The sequence below is a fragment of the Protopterus annectens genome, chromosome 2.part0, assembly GCF_019279795.1.
Source record: "Protopterus annectens isolate FY-2018-M chromosome 2.part0, PAN1.0, whole genome shotgun sequence".
Taxonomy (NCBI): Eukaryota; Metazoa; Chordata; order Ceratodontiformes; family Protopteridae; genus Protopterus; species Protopterus annectens.
The window spans coordinates 900,533,538-900,561,280 of NC_056728.1; the positions used below are offsets into that span (position 1 = coordinate 900,533,538).

General features: G+C 36.2%; 1 protein-coding gene and 1 long non-coding RNA gene across 8 annotated transcripts in view; one reads left to right on the forward strand and one right to left on the reverse strand.

The window, feature by feature from the left end:
• The window catches only part of LOC122793288, a 216,267-nt gene that overhangs the window by 68,295 nt on the left and 120,229 nt on the right, over positions 1 to 27,743 (reverse strand). The window lies entirely within an intron of this gene.
• The window catches only part of LOC122793286 (A-agglutinin anchorage subunit-like), a 1,003,124-nt gene continuing 986,163 nt past the window's right edge, over positions 10,783 to 27,743 (forward strand). For 5 of the 7 annotated variants that reach the window (XM_044061150.1, XM_044061151.1, XM_044061155.1 and 2 more), the window contains exon 1: positions 10,784 to 10,917. In XM_044061150.1, coding sequence (XP_043917085.1) covers positions 10,863 to 10,917 — 55 coding nt within the window. In that variant the 5' untranslated portion in view covers positions 10,784 to 10,862. Of the gene's footprint in view, positions 10,918 to 27,743 lie in introns of all 7 variants that reach the window. The other 2 variants (XM_044061154.1, XM_044061156.1) reach the window with 2 other exon arrangements.

The window sequence follows — 27,743 nt, forward strand, 5'->3', positions numbered from 1 at the left end:
GAATGTTTACCTTGTGGCACACCTTAATGACAACTACCTTCAGGCTACTGGAATCAAATTAAAAATCCCACAAAGCTGCCAACAATTAAATGTGACATCCAGTTAATATCCCACTGGTGCCACCAATAAAATGTGATGTCCAGTCAATATCACACTGGTGTTACCAATTAAAATGTGGCATTCGGCCAACATCCTACTGGACTGCCAACAATTAAAGACATGTCCCCTGCTTAAAACCCAGGTCAGTAATTAAGAGCCTCAATCCTCATTACTGACTCCAGTGTGGAAGCGTCATGGAAAACAAGAGCACAGAGCACACAAGAGTAAAATTCCACAATTTCCCTTAGGAGCTGAATAGGAACACACTCTATTTCCTTGGGACTGGACTACATACCTCTGTCCACCCCAAATGTAAACTCTTATCTTACACTTCATAGCAATGTGTTCCAGTTTAGGACCTCTGACTCACTTACACTCAAAATAAATTTAAATCTCACACACTCAAACACTTATGGGAAGCCTGACACAGATTTCCGGCTGTACCCCCTCCCCAATACAAATATTAATCCTGCCAACAGAGTCAGACAGGTTAAAAATTAAATATCCAAATAAATGATAGCTATGACCAGAAGCAGCCAGGCATTTGAGATGATGTGGGGACTATCAAGCAGGTATAAGCACTGTCTCAACTCTAAAGAACACACTGATTGTCCAGCCACAATGTAAAGTAATGAAAACATTTAATCAAAAGTAAAATGATTACAAGAATGTAAATCATTAACTTTCAATAAACAACAGAATTCAAGTCATCAAACATATAAAATTAAACTGTCGGATTGACCAAACATATAAAATTAAAATGTAGGATTGAAGTCCATCATTTTAGAAAAACTCTATCTAAATAACTAAACGTTCCTAATCTAAGTTGAGAATACTGTCCCTGATCTAATCTAAAACACATCAGCAAGGCTAATGCAGGCTTACAGTTTTTGGTGAGTTCTTTTTCTGGACATCTTCTGCACAGCACTGGTGCTGTTTCTCCCTAGCCTCCAATTCCAGTCTCCTTAACTCTAGATGAATTTTCAGGTCCTCCAATGAAAAGGTGGACTGTCTTGTCCTGGCAGGCTGCACATCACCCACACCCACACAGCATCTAAATGCTGCTCTTCACAAACTGCTCAGCACTAACTGACTTCAGCAGTCTCCTCTACAGCTCAGGTTAACAGTCTCAACTGTCTTATTTTAAAAAAAATACTAGTCATCTGTTTGAAAAAATTATTTTTCCTGTCAATCAGCTGTTCAAATAATACCTAGCAACCAGGATCATTCTAATGATATCACATACTGTTCAGCTGATTCTCTACAGACAGTTTATATTTTAGAATCTCCTTCATAAACACGTGCAATTAGAAATGTATCAAAACACTGACAGTCTTTAAATATCTTGTATAATCAGGGAGAAACTCAACATTTTAAAATTGTTTTTACATTTTCACAATTAGACATGCTGGCATGCAAGTTAATCTGCTAATATACACAAATCTCCTGCCAGACACACTAACACAGATGACAGGGTTTTCATTTTATTCACACCAACCATCAATAACTATGCTAATTTGGATGTTTTGGGGAACCTATCAGGAGTTTAACCCCATTACATGTTTCCCGCCAACCACAAATGACTTCTACTTTCACCAACAGGTCCCTCCAACAGACTGCATGTTTATATAGGGCAGCATGATGTTCAGTTATGTGTAACACTGGAGATTTGATAACGCCATCTTTAGACAAAAGTGCTCCTGCATCGGATATACTAAAAGTATTTAAAAACTTGGGGAAACTCACGGTATTCCTCTTGAAACTAAGGCCTAGTAAATAGAAATAAACTACCTAATGTGTGGGGTATATGTGTTGGCTCAACAAGAAAATTGGGTCTTCTCCATCCTTTGTTTTATATTTTGTATGTTGTCAGATGGTTGTATTTAAAACTACTGGGCAGGCAGCAAATAGTCAAGCTCTTAGGGCATCTTTCAGACTATGTTGTGTACATTCTGAAGTACTACAAGGATCAGTACTAGAGCCTATCTTGTTTAATATGGTGTTTTCAGTAAAGCCTGCCTCTAGTAAATATCATTAATGAAAATATGCAGATAAGATCAACATACTAGTTTTTATAATAGCTGAGAATGATTCTAATCTCACTCAGTGATTTAGTGACATCTTTGTCAAATCGGTTTTGTGGAAATGGTTTCAATTGATTAAGTTGGTATAATGTTTTATGGTCTGGTGAAGCCTGATTATGCAATTACCATCTGTAAAAAAACATCTGTAAAAAGGCCCTTAACATTAACCTGCCCAAGCAACAAGGACCTCCAAAGCCAAAATGCAAACAAACACCAGTCACAAACAAAGTGACACATAGCTCACAACACCAGTGTGCCACCCAACAACAGCCCCTAAGGCAAGACAATGTACCCAACACTTTAGTCATAGGTGACTCTATAGTCAGGCACACTGATGTCCCACCAACCAGACTGAACAAGGAGAAAATTACAGTCAGCTGCCTGTTGGGTGCCAGGATCCACCACATAATGCATGCACTCAAGTCACGCCACAACAAGTACAAATACGACTCTGTCAATGTCCATGCTGGAGTGAATGACTTGAGACATACCTCCCTGGACTACATGAAAAGGGACATGGAAGAGCTCTTGGATCATGTGACCCAGGCAGGTATGACCCTAGTCCTGGATAGCATCCTGCCTTCGCCCAGAATGATACCACAGCATAAGGACAAAATGATTGACTTCAACAATTGGCTAAGCTTCTGGTGTCATTCAAAGGGGATCCAGTATTTGTCTGCCTGGGAAGACATGATCAACAAACCACAATGCTTTGCCAGAGATGGTCTGCACCTGTCACCCCTGGGATTCAGGTTACTGGCTAAAGCTCTTGCCACTCCTATAGTGCCTTTTTTAGGCAAGGTTCAAAGGATAAAACCACCACCATAACAGATAGAAGCAGGCAAAATCTGAAGGTAATGCTGCTCAATGCTAGAAGTCTAAACCTCAAAATACACTCTCTCAAGGCACTCCTAAAAATGGAGAACATCAATATCTGTGCAGTAACTGAGACCTGGTTCAAGGCTCCAGAGAGCACCCCTGCAATACGAGGCTACAATTCTTACCACACTTTTCGGCCACAAAACCAAGACCAAAACACTAAAGGTGGAGGAGTGTCCATATTCACCAAGGATATTCACACCTCCAGGCTAGTTGCCCAACACAATGCATCTGAAATTCTCCAGGTGCAACTAACACTAGGTAAGACTGCAGTCCAAATTGTAGCTTGCTACAGATCCCCCACCATGCCCCAAGAGTCTCACTACACCTTTCTAAACATACTGGAAAATATTAAGATACAACCAAACACCCTATACTGGGTGATTTCAACTACTCTGCCATTAATTGGGAAAACTACTCAGGTACCAACTCCTTTTCCCAACGGTTCTTGGAATTCATAAATTCCAACACCCTGGGTCAACTAATCCATTGTCCCAGCAGGGGCTCTAATATCCTAGACCTGGTCATTACCAACATGGAAGATAGATGCTCCACACCAGTGGTCACCCCCTCATTGGTCAAGTCTGACCATAAGCAAATCACCCGTGACATCCACATCCCACCCCCACCCCCCCAGTAAGGAAACCTCCTTAAAAAACCTCTCCAAAGACAACTTCAAGCTACTGAAGTCAGAAGTGACAAACTTCACAACACCCACGCAGACAGGATCTGGAAGTTTGACTGCAGAATCCTAGACTAAGGCACTGTACGAGCACATCCACTCATGCATGAATCGTGCTATCCCAAATAGAACCAAGATGCTCTTCTCCAAAAAAAGGAAGCCAATCTGGTCGTCCACTGCTATAAACAAACTATACAACAGAAGGAAGACACTGTTGCAAAAAAGAGGAAAATCCCAGGATGCAAAAAACTCCCTCACCAGCCTCAGTAAGAAGCTGAGATCCCTCATAAAAATCTTCAAAAGCTAGTTACAAAAATAAAATTGCCAAAGATTCCAAAGACAACCACATGACATTCTATAGTTATGTCAAGAATCTAAATGGCAATGCTCAGATCTGCTCTGAGTTACAACAGAATGGCATTAAATATATCGATCCCAAGGATATTGCCAATATCCTGGCAGATCGATTTAGTGCCAACTTCACCCCCCTCTCACCCCCTAAAGGGCCCATCTCAATACCAAAAGATTGCCAAATTCTGATAATCATGGCCACACAGGTAGAAACCGCACTCTCCAAAGCTAAGAATACAGCATCCATGGAACCAGATGACATCCCAGGCTGTGTACTACATGAACTATAAAATGAACTGGCACCTCACCTAAGTGTCATGTTTAATCATAGCCTCACCTCAGGCTTCATGCCCACTGAGTGGTGCACAGCTACAGTTATCTCGCTCCACAAGGGAGGATCCACCTTGGATCCTGGGAACTACCATCCCATCAGTCTGACAAGGCTGATCTGCAAGGGGATGGAACGCATTATCATGGAACTTATAAACAAAGACATTGGCAACCTTCAAACACTGGACCCCACCCAGTTTGGGTTTGTGAAGGGCCGATCTTGTCTCCTGAATCTGATTGACTTCTTCAAATCAGTCTCCAGAGCTGTGGACGAGGGTAAGGTGGTCCACACAGCCTATCTGGACCTCGCCAAGGCCTTCGACACCATCCCCCACTCTAGAATCATAGATAAACTTACTAAGCTGGGCATAAATCCCTACATCACTCGATGTGTTGCCAACTGGCTTACTGACAGAACCCAGAATGTAAAAGTAGCAGACTCCAAATCCAGCTCCAGACAAGTGACAAGTGGAGTACCTCAGGGTTCAGTTCTGCGACCACTCTTGTTTGGCATCTACTTCTCTGAAGTACAGGCCAACACTAAGGGACTCTGGCTAACAAAGTTTGCAGATGACTGCAAACTGGGAGCCATTATTGAATCCCCAAATGATGTGGATATTCTACAAAAGGGCCTTACAGAAACAGATGCCTGGTGCCAGAGCCATGGGCTCAAGCTTAATGCCAAGAAATGCATAGTTATCCCCTTTGGAAAAAAACATGTACCCATGAATTACCACATAGGTGGCAGGACACTAAACATCAAAAGTGTGATGAGAGACTTAGGGACACAGGTGGACAGTGGTCTCACTTTCGATAACCACATCACCACAACAGTCAGGAAATCCTTCTATGTGGCACACCTCATCACTAAGGGCTTTTCATCCAGAAAAAAGGATGTCATTGTCCCACTGTACTCATCCCTCATTAGACCCATTATAGAGTATAATGCCATGTTTGATATGTACCTCACAAGACATCTGCAACAGCTGGAAAGCCCACAGAAGTACCTCACTAAAAGAATCACAGGCCTAAAAGCACATGCCATATGCTGACAGTCTAAAAAATCTCCAGCTATACTGTGTGGCATATCGTCTACTCAGAGGCAATCTCTGCTTAACATACAAGGCCATGTCAAACCCTGAGCTGTTGGACATGCTCCACTTAAAGAAATCCCAATCCCTCAGAGCCACACGCTCCAGGGATCTAAAACTTGTCATCACAATGAACAAAACATGCTGGAGGGATAGGTTCCTGACCCAGAGACACCCCATACTCTGGAATAGACTGCCCATACATATCAAGCAGAGCGCCTCATTGGACCTCTTCAAAAGGAACCTTGATGATTGGATGTGAGATACGAAATTCACCCCGGGGATCATGTCAGTTGCCCTGCTAGACAGGGGCCCAGAGAAGTAAATATTGTGGGAAGAAATATCCAGGGAATTGTTATGGCTAGGCTTGCATAGGCCCTATGGCCGATAGCCTAGTACCGACCTATGAACCTATGAATCTATAAACTGTTAGTAAAGTAAATGCTTATAAGGATTTGCACAGTTATAATAGGAAAAAGGTATAAGTTTCAAAGAAAATGTAGACTTAATCAGAGTTAAAGCTTTGAAGCCTGTTTGCCTTACTTTTAGGTGCATAACAACCAAATCCTCTGACTTACTAACAAGGATGTGCATAGCATCCACATCTTGTAAATTAGTAACTAAGATGTAAACAACCAGTGGTGGAAAATAACTCCACACTTTGCTTATACTCCAAGGTGTATTAATGTCTATGGAAAGTGTATAAAGAAAGTTCAGCAGAAGACTCCCTGCCTGCTGTAGCTTGTTATATTCACAAAGACTTTAGTTTTGGGGCCTCTATTTCATCTGTTATTGTTTTGTAAATGATAGACTCTGTTTATCCTTAAGTTGTTTGCGATGTTGAAGCTAAATTATTAACAGGTTTTTAGATGGCAGACAGCAGTAGATCTCCTAGACATAGTAACCCTGTTTATAAAATGGATAGATGCAAAGAGCTATATCTACATCCTTGTTAATTACAAGCACACAGAATAATCTCCCATTGTCTATTAGACACAGTTTGTCTAAAGATGTGCTTAAATAGGCTTTGTATCTATGTATAGGCTTCTTTATATATTCAATCACCTTGGTCTTTGTGTCTTAATATGACCCTTATGCCATGGTCGTAAACACAGAAATACAAAACTATGGAACAAAATGTAACTGCTCAGTACTATGGTACAAGTTTAAATACAAGAATAGTAATGCAGTACATATTTTCAACTTCCTGGAGAATTTGCCTTGTCTCCTTTTATAGGCTATTCTATTTTCCTTGCTCTTGTGTGGCACTAGAAAGCATAAAGCAATCAATAATGAGTACAGCATATCCATGACAACAGAGGTCATCTACAGCTGTATCTACTATCTACTTTCACTGCAAAAACAAACTTCTTATGATAATATTAGGGCTGTCTGTCTGTGGTCCTACCTACCCATTGACAGAGAAGGCATTGCTGGTACCTCCTTAGGTCGTTACACTTATAGTGACACAGGTCGCTCACCATCCTGGCAGGTATTGGCCAGGCATCCACTTTGTTGATGAAACCTTCATAATCACATAGCAGGTGATCCCTATGTTGTGTGTGCTGGAGATATAAAAAGATTTTTTACTCCCTGCTGTACCACATAGGAGCCCTGCCAGAGTCAGATTTTGCTCAGACCATGTTTACTCTGGTGATCAGGAGCTCAAATAATAGCTGGAGCATAACATGTATAGATGGGCAGCACAGTAGCATATCTATCTACAGCAACATGATACACAAGGTCAGTAGTGTGAGGCAGGGTAATACTAGTGTTACCAGGCTCTATAGGCATACAAACCCTATGTGATCTCAATGCCAATGTTCAAGCATGATGGACATCTGAGATTCATGAGAACCATGGACATTAACATGCAAATAACAAATAATTAACATAGCCAAGCTCTTATTGTGTGCACAACATACATGAGCCAAAGACCATGTACAAGCATGGCATGGTGTGTAGGATAGAATAGGAATAATAACATATTGTATTATTGAAGATATTCAGTGATAATCTAGCTAAAATCACCTCTGGCTCGTTTGAGGCCCCACTGCAGACAGTTCCTCCAGTGAGTCTTCACCCAGCTCCTCTTCCACTCATGCTACAGGCATGTCACCCAATGCTTTATTTCCCCTTGTGCTTATGGATTTCTTAGCACCTTGTTATGTAGCATGCCACAGACCAATAATATCTTGCAGCAGGTCTCCATATCATACTGCAATATACCACCGGATGTAGCGAGGCAATGGAAGTGAACCTTCAGAAGTCAGATCACATTTTCAGTGGTGTTCCATGTCTGTGACAGTGTGATGTTGTATGCTATCTCCTCTACAGTTTGGGATCTACGGATGGTAATCCAAGGGATATCCAGCATCATGTCCAACTCACAACACAGTATACCGTTACAAATGGTCTGCTACCTAATTTCATGTGATTGGACTGTCCTGTTCTCTGTGGATGGCAATGTGCAGAGTTGTAACAAGGTGGGTGCAAAGGGGCAGCTGCTCCAGGATCAGACACAATGCATTACGTGGCATGATCAGCAGATGCTGATGGTGTGGGAGAGCAGTACTGGCATTGATTTATGAAGGCACAAGGATATTGCTACTTTGTAAATGAATGCTAATACTACATTAGCAGTTACAGATGAAGCAGTGGTAATTTAATAATAGCAAGCAACTTGCAACAGTTTCAGAGTGCAAAAAAGCTTTTTTGTGCTGCTTGACTTTAAGTCGTGAGGATGCCAGTTTGTGAAACTGCACAATGTGCCAGATGACCTAGCTATGGTTCTGGCAATGTGCGCATATACCATGTCCATAACCCTTTGGAAAATCATCCTGAATGAAACACTGGTAAAAGTTTGCACTTGTGACAGATATGGGAATAATGGGGATTGTCTGTGTGGCACACAGACACATTGTATATAGTACCCTGTGCACTGCACATCACCTGGCAGTTGATGGAGTGGGATCCTTTCTGTTTTTGTATACTGGACACAATATGGAGTAGGCGGGCCTTTGATGGGAACTTGGGTGCAGTCAGTTGCCCACAGAACCTAAGGAAAAAGGGGTGTGTCATGGAAAGTCTGCATAGCAGTGGTTCTGTCCTCTGTTATTAGTGGAAAACAAATATTTGCCTCCACATACATCAGTATCACATCAAGGAACTGATGTAGGATTCAAGAGGCCAAGGCCTGCAAAACACCTAACATGTCCTGTCAAGTTAAAGGTTGATACACCTCCTTTGACTACATGTGAGGATGTCACAACTCTATTAGTTCCCATATAATATCTTTGTCCACATGGTAGTGGTCAACCATGTTCCTGCTGTCCTGGTGATAGTATGTCAGCCACAACCAGATATGTCTGTGACATTAAGGAGAAAGCATGCAGCATCACAAGCAGTGGCTCTGGAGAAAGCCACTTCTACATGTTGACACACTAAAGCAGATGGCAGATGCTGCTCCTAGCTACATGCTGACACACTGAAGCAAATGCTTCTCCTAGCTACATGCTGACACCCTAAAGCAGATGCTAATCCTAGCTACACTCTGACACCCTAAAGCAGATACATATCCTAGCTACATGCTGACACCCTAATGAAGATGCTTCTCCTAGCTACATGGTGACACCCTAAAGCAGATGCTACTCCTAGCTACATGTTGACACACTAAATCAGATGCTTCTCCTGCCTACATGCTAACACACTAAAGCAGATGCTTCTCCAAGCTACATGCTGACACACTAAAGCAAATGCTTTTCCTACCTACATGCTGACACACTAAAGCAGATGCTTATCCAAGCTACATGCTGAGACCCTAAAGCAGATGCTAATCCTAGCTACATGCTGACACCCTAAAGCAGATGCTTCTTCTAGCTGCATGGTGACACCCTAAAGCAGATACTACTCCTAGCTACATGCTAACACACTAAATCAGATGCTACTCCTACTTACATGCTAACACACTAAAGCAAATGCTGCTACTAGCTACATGCTGACACACTAAAGCAGATGCTGATCCTAGCTACATGCTGACACACTAAAGCAGATGCTGATCCAAGCTACATGCTGACACCCTAAAGCAGATTCTAATCCTAGCTACATGCTGATACTCTAAAGCAGATGCTGCTCCTAGTGACATGGTGACACCCTAAAGAAGATGCTAATGCTAGCTACATGCTGAGACCCTAAAGCAGATGCTAATCTTAGCTACATGCTGACACTCTAAAGCAGATGCTAATCCTAGCTACATGCTGACACCCTAAAGCAGATGCTGCTCCTAGCGACATAGTGACACCCTAAAGAAGATGCTAATCCTAGCTACATGCTGACACACTAAAGCAGATGCTTCTTCTAGCAACATGCTGATGCCCTAAAACAAATGTTTCTCCAACTACATGCTGACACCATAAAGCAGATGGTACTCATAGCATCTTAGCACGATCCATACACTTGTTCACAGAGAAATTATGGTTTTCAGATAAGGGAATACCGTAGTTCACTGTGCAATTGTATATATTTCCGAAATAAGTTGCTACTTACATTTTCATCACTTGTAAATACAGTCTTTCTCATTACCATATTTCCTTTCATTTCCATGCTGTTAAAGGTCATTTGCCTGTGATGTATATCACTCTATTTTCCTGCTAGTGCAGCTGCTCTTTGCATGTCTCTTAATATCGCCCTTCCTGCATATCGCTGTTTACCATGCTATTTCGCTTAATGCAGTATTCCATTTGTCTGTGAGTACTCCGCTCTGTTAAACCCTTTCATTTCTTTCATAGACATTTCAAGTACTGAATGCATTTTTAAACTATATATATATATATATATATATATATATATATATATATATATATATATATAAGGTAAAATGCTTATATTTACATTATGAAAATTTTCAGGATTTCATGTCATCTAAAGTTTAAAACAACTGTGCCTTTTCTGATTAATTTCTTTAAAATGAAACTAAACTGTAAGGAAACTTAAGGAAAGGCAGTTTTTATACATTCAGCTTTCTAATTACATTAAAAACAGAAACAAACTTTTTATAGCTTTAAAGCACACTAATAAATTTATTTATATATTTATTTATGAAAAGAAAACATTTCCATTGCCAGAGAACTGCACTTCCTGTAAATGGCTGAAACAATGAACTCACCATGGACTGAACTCCCAGTGGGAGATGGTATATTTCCTCCAGTTCTCTATCAAAGGAAATCCCAAAATAAGCAGAACTGGGCAGTGGTTGTACACACCTTTTCCATCCACTAATTAGTTGACGCATCACTGGGAAAGAAGCACACTCGACTCTGAGCTGTAGGATAGTACAATTTTTGAGGAATGGAGCCTTTTCCTGCTATCATCCTCTGCCTGATTCTGTTTTACTGCACTTTAGGTAAGGGTACAAAATACATTACTTTTTGCTTAATTATACTCACTCAAAGCAGCAAATAAACCCTGCATGTGGTTTGTGACAGTGCTCTGGTATATAGTTGCTGTTATTAATCTAGCAGCAAGGATTAAAATAGTGACTAGTAACACATTTTGCTCGTTTAATTGTAAAGTCAAAACAAATGAACAAATGATAGTTTTCAGTGAAATGTTGAAAACACTGGAGAAATTCCAGAGATCCACTTCTTTTTCAGTCTAGAATCTGAAATAAAAAGCAGTTTACCATTACATTACTTATACTGTTACACAAGAATCAATATTTTTGCAACTGTCTTAAGACAGGTACATCTTTTATTTGTACTTTGCAAACTTAAATTGTATAGTTGTACTGGCCTTTAAAAATATTTCATATGCTAATGCTTCATATTTAGTATGAATAAAGCTGGTTTACCCTATTTTTCCAGTAACATTTGCTATTTAGCAAATTATAATTTTAATGGAATTCAAATTCTGTACAAAAAGATCTATACGGTAGTTTTACTTTGCTGGAGTATTGCTAAATTTCAGTGTTTTGTATTGATATATGTTATTCAGTTGAGTAAACACTGTGAATTAGATAGTTCTGAAAATTAAAGTTTTGGCTATGTTTCTACCACTAATTTATGTCAAAAGTAATCAATCACCGTGGTCCATAGTGTCATGAAAAACAACATTGTAAAAGTGATGTCACTCTGCACTGCTGCTTTTGAAGGCAAAATAGGCATTTGTTGATGGAATGCTTGTGCTGATAGACAGTTGAGTGTAAACAGAATATGCCTGTTACTTTGCAGAGAGAGAGAAAATATGGAAAATGTGTTTTTATTGCATTTATTGTAGCTTAAAATGTTAGTACATAATCCCATAGCCACATGCAAACACACACACACACACACACACACACACACACACACACACACACACACACACACACACACACACACACACATATACACACACCATGTAGTTTTCAAATACTTAAAGAAACTGAAATTTTAATATTTATAGATCAGAAGCAGAAAGGCAGTTTGTGTCTCCTTTTGCTGATAGTGTTTCCATTCTATGCACAGTATTTATATACATGCGCTTGTGTATATACACACACACACACACACACACACACACACACACACACACACACACACACACACACACGCACATATACACACGGACATATGCATACACATACTCGTACACAAGCAAACAAATGCACCCAGGCCCTGTAGCAGTGCATATGATGTAGCAGTACTGTATATAATTATACATACAAAAACACATGTAGACAGAATACCTACGTGTGGTTAAGTGATGTGGGTGATATGGCAGCTATATGGATGAGAATATCTCTATGAATAACTCTATGGTCATCTACAACCAGTGGCACTCATGTCATTTCCTATAGGTTTAGATATTTGTCAAATCATTTTCTCACCTATTGAACAGTGTATTTATGCAATAGTTCAGTTTTATCACAGATAAGAAATTGTAACAGTGTTCTGACATTTAATGAAAGGGAAACCTCTGACTACAACTTTTAGTGGCAGGTTCATTTTTAAATATGAGGCCTACTTTGACACACATGATTTTATTTGAAAATGAATTTTGTTTTATTTAAGGTTTGCATTAATTATATTCATCATGATGTGCAGGCAAAGCTGACATTTTCACAATTTCCTGTAGCGTAATTTTATAAAGGATGTGATGTGTTGCATTACATTTGCTTACCATATATGGTATCATTTCCCTCTACAAAGTCATGCATATACTTCAGTTCTGTGAACTTTAACTAACAGGTTTAGAAATGATTGTTACTTTCTTTTGAGGAATGCAGTACAATTAGGGGAGTTGGAATTTGCAGCAAGCATTTCTCACACCTAACTTTTTAAAACATTTTATGGTGCTTCACATATTACAGGTTCATAGGTAGTTACTAGGCTAACGACCACAATGGCCTTTTTAAGCCTAGCCATGCATCCCAAATCTCTGACAAGTTCTAATACCGTTGATAAGTGTAAGCATGGACCTGGGAGATGAACCATTTACAGGTTACCTGTGCCCAGTAGAGACATAGATGCCAAACCAGGGATGAATTTCCAGTTTCACATCTAATTGTCCAAGTTGCACTTGAATTGGGTTAGGGAGGAACTCTGCTTCACATGGATGGGGAGCCTGTTCCATAGACTGGGTAGTCTCTGGGATAAATACATTTCTCTCCAGCAGGTCTTATTTATATCAAAGACAATGTTTAAGTCTTTAGAATGAGTAATTATTGTGCTGTTTGTTTTGTGGATATGCAGGAGGTCCATCAGAGTGGGGTCTGTCAATGCCCTGTATGTCAGACATAGATCTCCCCTCAAAAGCCTGTAGGAGACAGAATACAGAAATAGGGCCTTGAGGCATTCTGCATAGGACATTTTACTTATGCCCTGTATTCTTTTAGTGAGGAACCTCTGTGGGCATTTCAGTTTTTGGATATGTCTGGTTAGGTACATACCAAAGGGGGGCATTGTACTCAATGATATATCTGATGAATGCCGAATACAGAGAAACAATATCTTCCTTGGACTTAGATGCCATACCTTTGTTTATAAGTTGTGCAACATAGAACGATTTCCAAACCACTGTAGACATGTCATAATCAAAGGCTATATTACTACCTATGTGTGTCCCTATGTCCCTGACTATTGGGTCAACCCTAAGGGGTGTGTTGTCAATATGATAATTACTAGGGATGGATGACTTCCAAAAAGATAATATTATGCATTTCTTGGCATTCACTTTTAGTCCATGGCTTTGCACCAGCTGTTTGTTTGTGTCAGCCCCTCCTGGAGAACATTTGTGTCAGTGTGAGATTCAATAACAGCTCCTAATTTTCAATAATCTGCAAATTTAGTCAGCCAGAGACCAATGACATTGGCCTTGACTTCTTAGAAGTAAATGCCAAAAAGAAGCGGTCCAAGGACTGATCCCTGAGGGACTCCACTTTCGACTGGCCTCTTTGTAGAGGTGGGCTCCTTAATTCTAACTTCCTGGGTCCTGTCTGTGAGCCAGTTGGCTATCCACCTGGTGACATATGGGTTTGTACCTAACCTCTTGAGTTTCTCAACAATACCCGAGTTGGGTATTGTGTCAAATGCTTTGGCCAGGTCAAGGTAGGCAGTATGAACAATTTTGCCCTCATCCATTGCTTTAGTGAGTTTCTCAAAGAAGCCCACCAGGTTGAGTAGGCATGATCTGCCCTTGACAAAACCAAACTGGTTGGGTCCAGTGTCGGGAGGTTTACTATATATCTATTGATCATCTCCATGATAATTTTTTCCATGGCTTTACATATGAGACTCATGAGACTTATGGGTCTGTAGTTTCCAGGGTTTGTAGATAGCCTACCTTTGTGCAGAGGGATGACTGTTGCCTTTCTCCATTCATGAGGCATGAAGCCTGTTTGGAGTCTACAGTTAAATAGTAATTCCAGAGGCCCTGATAGGTCATGTTTCATGCTATTAAGGTAATCATCTTGTTCTTTATATAAACAATTATAAATGCCTTTAGTTTACAGAGTCTGTAGTTTGCTGGGTGCTGAAGGCAGGTGGCAGAAAATAGTGAATGTTCCAACTGTATTGAAATATATGTTTTTTTTTAACTTTATTCTGGAGTAGTTTTAAGGGGGGTTTACACATTTCATGGAGGGATGTATTTTGTCTGAATTCTTTGAGGAGGAACAAGATAATTTCACTTTAGATCTGTTGATCAGTGCTGTTAAAATAGTAAAATAACCCAAATGTACAATATTTTTCATTTGTCTCTTGCAGTTAATGTCGTTATGTCCTGGAATCTGTTTTTAACAGGGGATTGGGGCATACTGCATATGTGATATAACATGACTGAAAATAATAATTTTCCAATACATCTCTACCAACTCTAAATTGTTATTTGTTTATTCGCTTCTATTTTATTAAAAGAGTTGGTCATACAAGGCAAAGCCCATTTATAGGTGGGAACTTGGGCGAAAATCTTCCATAGTATAAAAATAAAGTATAAAATATGTTACAACAGTATAAAGTGCAATAAAATGCATAAAACAATAAATAAAACAAAAGAATGGGCAAAATAGGGTCATTATCAATAATATTTACAGGTGCACAGTAGTTGTTTTTTTCCTGTAACCACATTTCAGTAAAAAAGTCTGCAAGTCAAAAAGAAAGGCTTGTGTTTACAATTTTACATTTCTACAGAAGAGTTTGATTAGTTAGTACTTATGGTAACCATCTGTATGTTTCAATACAAAGGCAAGAGCAAGGGCATTGCTTTTGGACTAATACTGTTCCACATTATCCAGACCCGGTACATTTTTGACAGTGTGAGGACTAAACAGGAAAGATTTGAAGTCAGTCAAACTGTCTTAAGAATCTCAATGAAAGAAGAGGATTATTTCAAGCTTCAAGTATGGAGGAAGTACAAACACTATTCACATTTCTGGTGTTTGTTTTAGTGGTGTGGGATAAATGCATCTTGAAATCTAAAACATTAAAACATAATTTCAAGATACTCGCTGAAGAAATGTATTGATTGTGCTTTCTTATCAATAAGCTTTTTACAGATTCTGTCAAAATGTTTTAAACATGGATGCATTTTAACCAGGTTTACAAGCCAATGCAAATTTTAGTTAAAAAACAAAAGTACTTACTGTGTGCTATTGTATACGGTGCCATTAAAGGTCTATTTATAAAATATGTTTTATTGGCATTTCTTTAATTTTTATTTCAACCATCAATATAACAGGGCTACAAGGTGTGGCTTTATCTTTTCCATCCAAAATATATATTAACAACCAGGTAGTTTTATATGTATTTATTTATTAAAGTCTGCCATCTAAAGTAGTGACCTGATCATAAGTTTGACCTGCTTCAGCCATAGCTCAAATTTGCATAACATTTTGAAGGTGAACTAGATAAGGAAGGGGTGCATATACAAGCAGTACTAATAAAAGAAGAGTTTTCCATAGGTAAGTGGATTGTAGGAGACATGTTTAGCCTGCTTAAGTGACCAGAACTGCAACTAAGTTACAGGGCTTTATTGGAAACAGGAACATTTGACTTTATTAGAGAAGTGAGTGGGTCATCAGTTTTTCTCTGAACTAATATAAGTTAGCACAAGAGCAAATAGCTGTTTGATGATAATCCCGAAGTTATGGAGCACATATAGAGGAGCCATGATTTGAATTTATTAGTGAATTTGGAAGTCAATCTAAAGTGGGGACATTGCCAGCATGAAATAGAAGACAGTATACAGTAAATAAGGTTCTGAGCGGTGCAGACATTTGTGGACATGGAAGGGATTTAATTGGCTAGTAGATGATAATGAGGAAGAGCAGATCTGCCCTTTGAAGAATAAGAAGCCAGCTGACTCTGGTAAGGGTTAAAAAATGATTGCAGAATGGTGATGAAGGTAAAATTAATCTAGAAATGTGGTTACCTCAGCTGAGTCTAAACTCCAGTTGAAATATTGATATAACTGTTCCCAATTCCAAGCAAGCTTCATGGGTTAGAAACAAAATTATGATAACATACACTTGTCTTGCTAATTTTCTTTTTAAAGACCTCTTACTGTGCATTCATAGTAGGGGAGGAATCAAAAGTAGTAAGTAGATACATGAATGCATAAGTGTGTTGAAAGCATTTTTAGATTGGCAATAGTACTGAATACGTACTTAGTTTTTGAGACACTGGATATTTGTTATTAGAAGTATAGAGTCTATCAAGTTAGTTCAGAGTGGATTGAAGTTTCTTAAAAATTGGTATGCAAGTTATTCCTGAATGAAAATGGCTATACCATAAACTTATATAAGGGCATTTTGAGTCATTAATTACAGACAATTGGATATAAGAACATAAAAGATAATGGGACCTGAGATGGGTCCTTGAGGTGAACCGCTGGAGAGAAAATATGTGCTGAAGAAATTTTGCTTCCAAAGCTTACCTGAAAACATTAGTTAGTGAGGTAACTGTTGAATCTCTTAAGTGTATAATCACTGGAACTGGAAGAATATAATGCTTTTAGGAGTACGGTGTGTGTGCCTGAGTCAAAAGCTTTATACATATTAACTAAGAGTTGTCCAGACAAATGGCCTAGATTGGCTGACATGAGTATAGTGTATGTAATGGTAAACAGGACTATTAGAAACCTATGTCCTTTAGCAATTCCACATCACAAGTGAGACAGAATGCAATATTTATATATGAATTTTGTTATTTAATTATAGACAACTTTCTCAAGAAATTTTCCTGAGACTGAGATAAACAGAACTGATCAATAATTAGAGGGCTTGAAAGTGAAGGAGTTTCTGGAATATCAATTATAGTGTCTAACATTCAGTGTGTGTGTGCCAGAAATGTCTGAGACATAAGTGATAGTTTACAAAGGGAAAGTTTTAATAAACCATACAGTACATATCTACAAGGACTACCATAGTTGGGTAAAAAGTGAAGTAAATGTTCAATTCCCTTTAAAGGGAATGTGTAAGATAAAAGGGCAGCATGTAGGAATTTGGAAATATGGAAGAATGACTGCAAGTGATAAGAGTATTGGAGGAAAGAGGTTAGTGAGTTTAAATTCAAATATTTGAAGAGAGATCAGTGATAGTATGTATAGTTGTATATGTTTTAAGACATAGTGTTTTGTTGGCTTCATTCTTGATTTTTTTTGGAAAAGGGAAATGTTTTTGATAGTTTCAATTGATAGTAATTAATTTTTGTCTTGTGGCATATTTCTTTATTTCTTTATTTATTTATGGGAGGGCTTTCTTTCATATTTGTATATATGGTTCTCAATGAGTGAAATACTTATTTGGCTTTTAAATAAAAGAGTAAAGAAATACAAAAGAGATTTGAAAAATTATGAGTTATTGATTCATATGTACAAGGCTAACTGGCCATGTGAGCCATTTGCATAGCTAATGTCACTTTGGGTGCGCAAATTAACCTATACCTATTCCATGTTCAATATTTATATGTTAACCTTAATATGAATAACTTGGATCATTCCATAGATAATATGAGGGGACCCATGCATGAGATAAAGCATTAGGAGCTATCTTTTTCCATTAGCAGCACAGGGAGCATTCCTTGGGTAAATTTTCTGTTTCCCATTCCTAGATTCAAGTTGCTCTTGAATATGGAAAAGGATGTACTTTGTTTTATATGGACAGAAAATCTGTTCCAGAGCAGTGGTATCCTTTGTGAGATATACCTATCCCTCTAAACTGAACTGTTGAAGTTGCTGAACAGGTTTAGATCTTTAAATCGAGTATTTCTGGTGCATTGTGACTAGCTGATGTACAATAAATCCATTAGTATTTGGTTGAAAGATGCCTTGCATGTTAGGCACAGGCCAGCTCTTGGTAGTCCACTGGATAACATGTATAGTTACAGGGCTCTGAGTCTGTCCATTTAGGACATATTGTTTAGGCCTTGTATATTTTAAGTAAGGTATCTCTGTGGGCATTCCAGTTGTTGCATGTGGCTGGACAGGTACATGCCAAATAAGGAAACATACTCAATTATTGGCCTAATGAGGACTAAGTAAAGGGGAACAGTGACATTAACTAGATGTAGACTCAATCCCTTTGTTTATAAGCTATTCAATGTAGAATGATTTTCTTATGGCAATGGAAAAATGCTGGTCAAAAGTTAGGTTACTGTCCACCTAAGTTGCAAATACTGGATGAACTCTTAGGGGCGTGTTGTCAACATGGTAGTTCTCCTGGGGTAGATGACTTCCCGAATTATACAATAATACATTTTTTTAGCATTTAGTTTCAGTCTGTGATTTTGGCACCAGTTATTTCTTTTGGATGAACCTCACTGCAGAATGGCTAAGTCATTTGGGGATTCAATTACTGCTCCTTGCTTGCTTAGTCATCCAGTCTCCAGAGCTTTTACTTCAGAAAAGTAGATGCCCCAGCATAGAACCCTGGGGGGCTCCACTGGTGAGTATTCTCTTTGTGGAAGAAACTTCCCCAATTGTGATTCCTAGGTAAACTGATAACTGAATTAAAAATAGTTTAACAAAGCTGTCAGGATTATTAAAGAGTTTCCTGATAATTTGGTCACCAAAAGACGTACTGTGAATAGCAAAAAAAAAAAAAAAAAGAAAAGAAAAAAAGCACTTTCTCAATCCAGATGCTTGATACTTCATAACTTTGAGTCATCTGACAACTTATCTATGGATGAAGTGTCATTCAAGGTGAAAATGGACACAGGGGATTTCACCTGCAACTAAAAGAGATACAACAAAAGCTAGCATAATTCTAGAGAAAAATGCAGGAAGGGGACAAGAAGCACCCACACAAATGAATAAGTGCTGAAAATGTTCAAGGATTGTCAATGAATCAGAAATAGAAATTCATTGGTGATTAAATAAATAATATTTCAATATATGCTTTGTCTGATGTTGAGAAAAAATGTTAAATAAATGATTACATTTTATCTCAAGTAGGTGCATTTTGAAACAACAACTTATAATGGACATTAAAGTGTTTTGCACAAAACTGAACATAAAATTATTTTTAAAAATGAAGGAGAAGCCTTGGTTGGGAGTTTGGTTATAAATATATTTAAGTTTAGAAAATCTAAATGTAATCAACCTGAGGATCATTATATGAGATATATATATATATATATAGAGAGAGAGAGAGAGAGTGAGCAATGTGTGCATATGCATTAAACTGGATGTACATCTCAATACTAAATAAGTGGACAGTACACATGAAGAGCTGGAATATAATGGTCATGTTTTAATAGGCCAGCAAATGTCTTCTTAAAACCATACGAGTATATGATAGTAATTATTGTCCTTAGGCCCATTGCTTAACTAGATTTAACCACTCCTGCTATCTTCTCCTCAGCCTTAGTTGAGGGTGTAACATTTGATATATCAGGATGCCTGAGACAACATAATGGTGACTAATGCCATTCAAACAGCTTCACCTTCTATTTTATATTACTGCACTGTACAGGAAATCAGAAAGCGCTGGCATCACAAACTCATTCTTAACTTAACCGCATGCATTCAATCTTCTTACTTCTGATATCTTCAACATTTGACAAATGCAACACTCAATCACATTCCACTGTCATTCACTCTTGACCAACTGCCAATTCAAAAGAGTGAATTACACTCATATAAAGTGTATTACACAAAGAAGGAATATAACGCTGTGATCTTTTTTTCTGGTTATGACAATGTTTGACAGGTGTTAATAATGTTACTAGAAATGTATTAAGTATTGTTTCTACCTCTTTAAGGGGAAATATCTGTTGTGTGAATAGCCCTAAGGATAGACTTTGGGATATTGAAAAAGGAGTGGCTACTAAACCTAAGTCAGACAAAAGTAAAGTATGATGATACAAAAGTAAGAAAAGCAAAGATTCCAGAGGAGTCTGGATGAGTTTGTAAACAGCAGAGTGGAGACTAGAGTGTTGGCTACAGAGGTAGTCCAGTCAGAGGAATTAGTTAACTAAAGGAGAGTCCTGCGGATCTGCAAGTCTGACCTGGGAAATGAGACAATTATTTTAGTTTGTTTTTATTCACCACCAAAATTATTATGTTTTGCTGCAGACTAGAGACATTTTGCATTATTAGAGAACCGCAGAGTGAGAGAGGTATAAATACCAGAGATTTTAATTTTTGTTTGCAAGCTGCAAAACTTTTATATTTTAAAGACTGCCATTCTCTTATTTTCTGTTGGACTTAGCACTGACATTTATTTTCCAATTAATAAAGCCATTTCTATAAAGTGTCAGTGGCATTATTTACCACATTCATGAATGCAGTGGATGACAGTTTTAATTTTCTCAAGTTTTCTGTAACTCCAACATCACTACTAAGCAGAGACAACTGCACAAGAGTGGCATTTTTTATTGTTTGTTTTTTTATTTGTTTTAATTACTTCAAATGTTTTGGGTTCCTAATATTGTGACAGGAATAGAGTTCAAGAAATTAGTATTCCTTCAGTGTTTCATGTTTGCCAGGACTGCTCATCTTGGCATCTGAAATGCACCGAGAAATGTCTCTTTCTATAGTTTATATGGAGCTCCATGTATCAGCAGCATATTTAAGTATACTTGAAAATGTTATTTTATTAGCTCTGTTCATACTGCTATTGGAACTATCTGGATGTCTTTATCCCATACATATCTCATTGCTGCTTGCATATCCTAGTATTTTAAGACTTTGTGTTTCTTAATAATACCCAATAAACTATAATCTGTAGATGTAACTAGTTCATGATTAGTTTTGTCATTTTTATTTCACTAATATCTGTTTTTCTTGTTTCTTCTTTCTTAACCCTTGTTATTGGATGATCCCATGTGATCAGAACTTCTTCACTGTTATCAATGGCACAACAGATAACACACTTGCTTTTGATGTAGAAAGCTGTGGGTTCTATTCCTGCACCAGGTAGACCGATAACTGGCAGTGCAGCCTAAGGGGTGCTGCACTGCTGAGTGTGCTGTCCTTTGGATAAGATGTTAAACTGATGTCCCATCTGCTTGAGGTTGGTGGTAGTTCAGGTAGATGTAAAAGATCCCATAGCACATATTGAAAAGAGATGGTGTTGTTTACTAAAATGTACATACTTATTTTCTTTTTATATACATATTTACAATATATACATTATAAACAATATATACTTCTATTTTACAGTATACATTGTAAACTATACATGCAATATACTTCTCTTTTACATTTTCTTCATCACAAATACACTAATCATTTTTGCTTTCTGACCTCTACTCCAGTTTCTACAACCAAAACTTTATTTTTCTTAACAACATGACCAAATACAATTTTTCATTAAACACAATTTCTTTCACCCTTTGATTCCAAATTAACCATGTAATACAAAACATTTTTTATCAATTCTGTTAACATAATTTCTACCTTGATTCTTGTAGTATCCAAATTCTATCATATCCATATTTAAAATGAGTACTTCTTTAAATCCCTCCATATAATTTGCACTTAAAATCTTTTTCCATAGCATGTTAACTATTTTATACCCTAATAAACATGCTCACTTATTTCAAATTTACCACAATACAAACAAATCCTATCCTTTACATTTTTATAAGGCAAATTCATATTCTCTGGTAATCTTTCTTTCACCAGTCTCCATAAAACATCTTTACACTCTGCCATTTTTTTTTGCATCTTACAATTCTAACTTTTATATCACTCCTTTTTTCTTTATGTAACTCTTACCATGACTATATTCAAAAATACATTTCCATAATATTACTATACCATACTTTCTCCCTTTTGAGTCTTTTTAATATTCATTTTCTACAACATGATTTTATCTCAACAATTCTCAATTTCTTTGTTACAACAAACTGTTGCTTTTTTCGAACTAAAAAAAAATAAACCATTCTATTTTATGTTTTAGACTTAATATCGGCAATAAAATATTATCATTCTTATCCTCTAAACATTTTACTACATCTTCTAGACATTTTATTACTCTAGACAAATTCAACAATGCAGTATAAACTATTGGATTTATTAACCCTAAGCCACCCTTTCCTTTATGCATGTATAGAACCCCCCTTTTTACTGGATTCAACCTAGATCTCCAAATAAAAAACAATAATATTATGTATTTCTTTTCCTAAAGTCAAAGGTAGACTAAAAATACCTTATAAGCAATTTCTGCCAACAAAATAGAATTAATTAAATGTACATTTTTAAAAGGCAATCTGAATGATTTTCAAAATAGACAAGTATTTCTCATTTTCTCTTTTTTTCCATACTTTTTCCATAATATCATACTTTACAAACCATATTCCAATAATTTTTATTTTAGTCATATTAAATTTAATCCTGCCAATCAGCTTCTCAGACCCTGATCCTTAACTTTTTTCTTTATTTATCAAAGCACCTATTAGTTAAATAGTTTCCTGTAAGTATATTGCTCCACTTATTTATTTTTTTGCAATAATAATAATGTCATCTGAATATGAAAGCATAAGCACCATCTTTATCCCTTTATTCGAAATATAACTCATCAGTTCCATGCTTCTGTTCGTATGTATAGATATCATGTTCATCACTAATACAAATAATATACTACTCAAGGGACAACCTTGTCTAATCCCCTTCTTAAGCTGTATATCTTAACTAAACCACCCATTTACTAATGCTTTGACTATATTGTACATATAAGTTGTAATACAAATATTTTTTTATTTTTTTCACTGATATTATAAACTTCAAATATACCCCATAACACAGAGTGATGAAATGAAACAGAAGCTTTACTTAAATCCCGCACCATTACTTTTGCATGTATATTTTTATACATTATATCATCCACTACTTCCCTGATTATCAATAAGTCATGCACTCTTTTTCCTTTTATAACATATACATGCCTCTTTACATCCTTATCTACTTTATCCTTCATTCTTTTTTTTTTTTTTTTTGCTGAATCTGTATTATTTAATACTGTGGTTCTCAAATACCTCAGCTCTCATTTATCTCCTTTTTCCATATAAATCTAAGCACACCTTTACATAATTCTTTATTTATTAAACCTTTATCCAACCATTAATTTAAAACACTTATGAACCATTTCTTTTGTTCCAGTGTCATGTCTTGAAACATTCCATACTCTATTCCATCTGGTCCTGCCACTGAATCTAGGTTCACTACTTATAAAACCTATTCTAGTTTTTATATCATGATTTTTTTCTAAATATTTATTATCTCTATCAGATAATGAGAGTACTTCCCATTCCTTAATATAATTTTTCACTATCTCCAAGATTTTATCTTGTGTACAGTTTATATTACCACATACATCTTTTAATTCTCCCATAACACTGTAATACTCTTTAGTTATCTTATTTAAATATGGTGCAATTTCTTCTTTTTACCTTTTAAAAATATCCTTGCTTATACAATAAATATTCTACTTTTTCTTATTTAATTCATATATCTCCTGTTCCTTTTTAAGAAAACTTTTTTCATTCCTCTCTAAAGAGTCAGTTGCATCATTACTTTTTATATTTTATCTTATCCATATTTATTTTTTCTTTTCCCATATCATTTAACATTTTTATAGTTTTGTTTAAAACTTAACCACCATTCTGACCAGTCTATACTAAACTCTATCATTACAATATGATCTTGCCACAACTTCATTTTATCCTTTTTCCCTAGATTATGCTATTTAATCTCATTCATTTTAATGTGCCCTTCCCTATGTTTATATACTCAAAATTTCCATTTATTTAAATCCAAATTTCTCTATGACCTGTCTTCTTCCACTATTAATAAGCTTTCTGAAACTAGAAAAAAATCTATTCCCATTCTATTTTCTACTCTTTTATAGAGCCAAACCTTTTGATTCCAAATTCTTAATTTCACATATGTTGTAATGTGCCATGCTAACTTATCATATGCTCTCTTTTCTGCATTCTCAAATTACAATTAAAATCCCCTGCTACAATGATCTCCATATTAATTGTTACATACTGAATGATATTTCTAAACATATCTTCACTTTTTTGTTACATATGCATAAATGGCAATAATTCTAATAATTTGATCCCTCCATCTTATATCAGCAACTGTAGTTCTACCTGTAACAACAAAGGTGACATCTAACACTTTTACTGAATCTCTATAGAAAAATAAAAAATCCTGAACAAGTCTCCTTACCAAAATTCCAAATAACATTTCCCCACCATATTTCTGTTTGATATATTCCAACTTATAAATCGGATATCTTCTAAAATAATAATGTCACTTTCTTGCATTTTACGTCACTCCAGAATTCCTATTTTTCTTTCTAATTTTTATAAACTAGTAACATTAATGGCTAAGACTTTACAATTAATTTACCTTAATATAATATGTATTAATTCTGTCCCCTTTTTTTCTTTTTTGAATCCCTCTGTCATCTTCCTATTCCTCTGCCTTACTATTTTCCCAGTCAAAATTCTTTTTTTAACTATGTTCCATTTTCCATATTCAGTGTTACTTAATCCTGACTCTGCTTCCATATTTAAATATTCCTTTACATTAAGTTTTTGTATCACTTGTTCTCCAGCCACTGCAGCTATTAGTTGTTTCTGCACTTCTGCTGTTATTAATTCTTTTCCCATAACTTTATGTTTTTTATCTATTTTTTCTGACATTTCAGATTCTACCACATTTCCTTTGTCTTCACACTCCCCCACAATGTCCCATTTTATTACACTTGTAGAATTTTAATTCACAATTATTTGCATCATGACCTATTTTACCACAAGTAAAACATGTTATTTTAACACAGTTATTAATTAAATAATTGGCTTTCCACACAAAAACACATTTTTGGCTGTCCTCAATATTTTACCATTCCTTGGTCAAACTCAACATTAATAATACTTGGAATATGCACAACATGTTAATTTTCTAGTTTCAGAATCACATTGCAATCCCACACCCAGGCCCATAAACCTCTATTATCATATATTTTTGATAAACTCAATACATCTTTACATAACTTTAATAAATGCCCTTTTAAAGTCTCTTTTTCAACTTCAGTCCTGAGTTATATATTTATTTTCTTCTTAGTTTCTGTATGAAAGGGTTTACAAACATACAATTTCCACAGTGAACAGTTTTTCCTTCTTCTCATATTCTTCTAAAATTTTTCATGTCTGACCAGTCTCAAATATAATGTCACAAAGTCTCTTTCTTAATATGTATAACAGCTCTTACTTCCTTTGATTTGATTCCCAGTGCAGTAATTACTTTATCCCATACCTTATATCTGTCCAACTCTACATCATCTTATTATTGACCTGTACTTTATACAACTTATTTTTCTTTGAATATACTTCTTTCTCTTCCTTATTTCCTTCCTTCTCTTCTTTAACCATTGCTGCATAGATTTTCTATCGACCTGTACTCCTTCAATCTGCTACACTTTTTCATTCTGGATCATTTTAATTAGCTCTCCCCATGGCACATCTTTACCATTCTCAAGGTCACTCTCATTGACCATGTCCATCAATATATCATCCAGCAACCTTCCTGACTGGGAGGTTGTAACAACACATTCTTGTGTTGTAACCTCTTCTTCGAAGAGGTTTCATTGAAACAAATCTTCAAAATCCAATACCTTTGATCCCTTCTGCTTTTTGACCTCTTTCAACTGCTCTTGAAAAACTCCACTGACTTTTAACCCCCTTTACCATGCCACTGTTTTCCAAAAATGTTTCCCCAATATATTATATACCTCTGTGGTTTGAATAACAGCACTGGAATCATTAACTTCATTCACTGTATTCTTGCCTTCTTCCATATTCACTCAACTACTTTCCTGCTCCTCTGCGCCACCTCCAGTCTGGACCAGCATCTAGAAGTATCACTGTGAAAAGCATCCCTGTATGCAAAAAGTAGGGTTTTTATTGATATATACATTACATATTATTTAAATATTTGCATTGTTTACATCTATTTGCAAATCTCCATGCATTATAAGCTTCAATTTAAGCATCCCCGACTCTTTGATCCACAACCAAAAGATTATTTTCTCCAGAATCTTTGTCAAAACCCATTTTCCATTGCATTTAATTTCATTTAGTCTCTAGTTCCATATAAACATAAAATATTACACTGTCCATTTTCTTCACTTCTTCCTGTTTCTGTGCACCATAATAACCAGATTCTATAATGTCCACATTTATTTGCTTAAATTTTAACAATCTTTTCACCCTATTATGGTTATTATTAACTGTTTCACATTTCAAAAACGCATGCTCAGTAGTGTTTAAAACTCTCGACATTTACATATTCTATCTTGCTTTTTCTTGTATGGCATATTTGCCTTAACTGGCAATTTTCTAATAGACAATTTCCATAAAAATTCATTACAGTCTTTATTCTTTTTATAGTTATTATATCTCATAATTATGGCTTATTTCTTATCTGTTTCTAAATCTTTCAATGGATCAATGCAATAAAATGCTTTCATAATATTTAAGTAGAATTCCTTTCTATTTTTCACACATATATTCTTTTTTTATTTTCCATAACACAATTTTGTTTTGGTACTCTTTCATTTCTTTATTCACAATGCTTTTATTTCTGTTTTAACTTCCATTCCTTCCCACAATTATTTGTATGTATAATATAGTATAATTTCTAATAAGTTTCTTTTTATTTTCCTTTATAATTCCTTTTAATATCTTATATAAAATTAAAGATACTGCATGTACTATTGGGTTTATTAAACTCAAGCCTTCTTGTTCTTCTTTCTTATATAGAATCCCTCTCTTAACTTGATTCAGTCTAGACCACCATTTAAAAGAAAATATAATCATAATTAGTTTATTTTCATACTTAATAGGAATCATATAGATGTTAGCAACATAAGCAACTTTTCCTATTACCGTGGTGTTCAACAAATGTGCTTTTTTTCTATAGGCAAATCTATATGTTTTCCAAAAAATAGTTATATTTTTTACTTCTTTGAGTACATTATCCCATTGTTGTTGTCTGTATTCATTTCTTCCAAATATTATTCCTAATATACTTATGTCTTTTTCATTGAGCTATCTATCATACCTTCAAAACCAAATCCTCTATTTTTCCCTTTATCTATACTTAAATCATTTTTTTTTTAATTTGTACCTAATTTTTCATTTTCTTTTTCCATCCATAATTTAATTTTAACAATTAGTACAATATCATTCACATAATTATACATTATTGGCAATTGTACTTCTTTAATCATTTTGC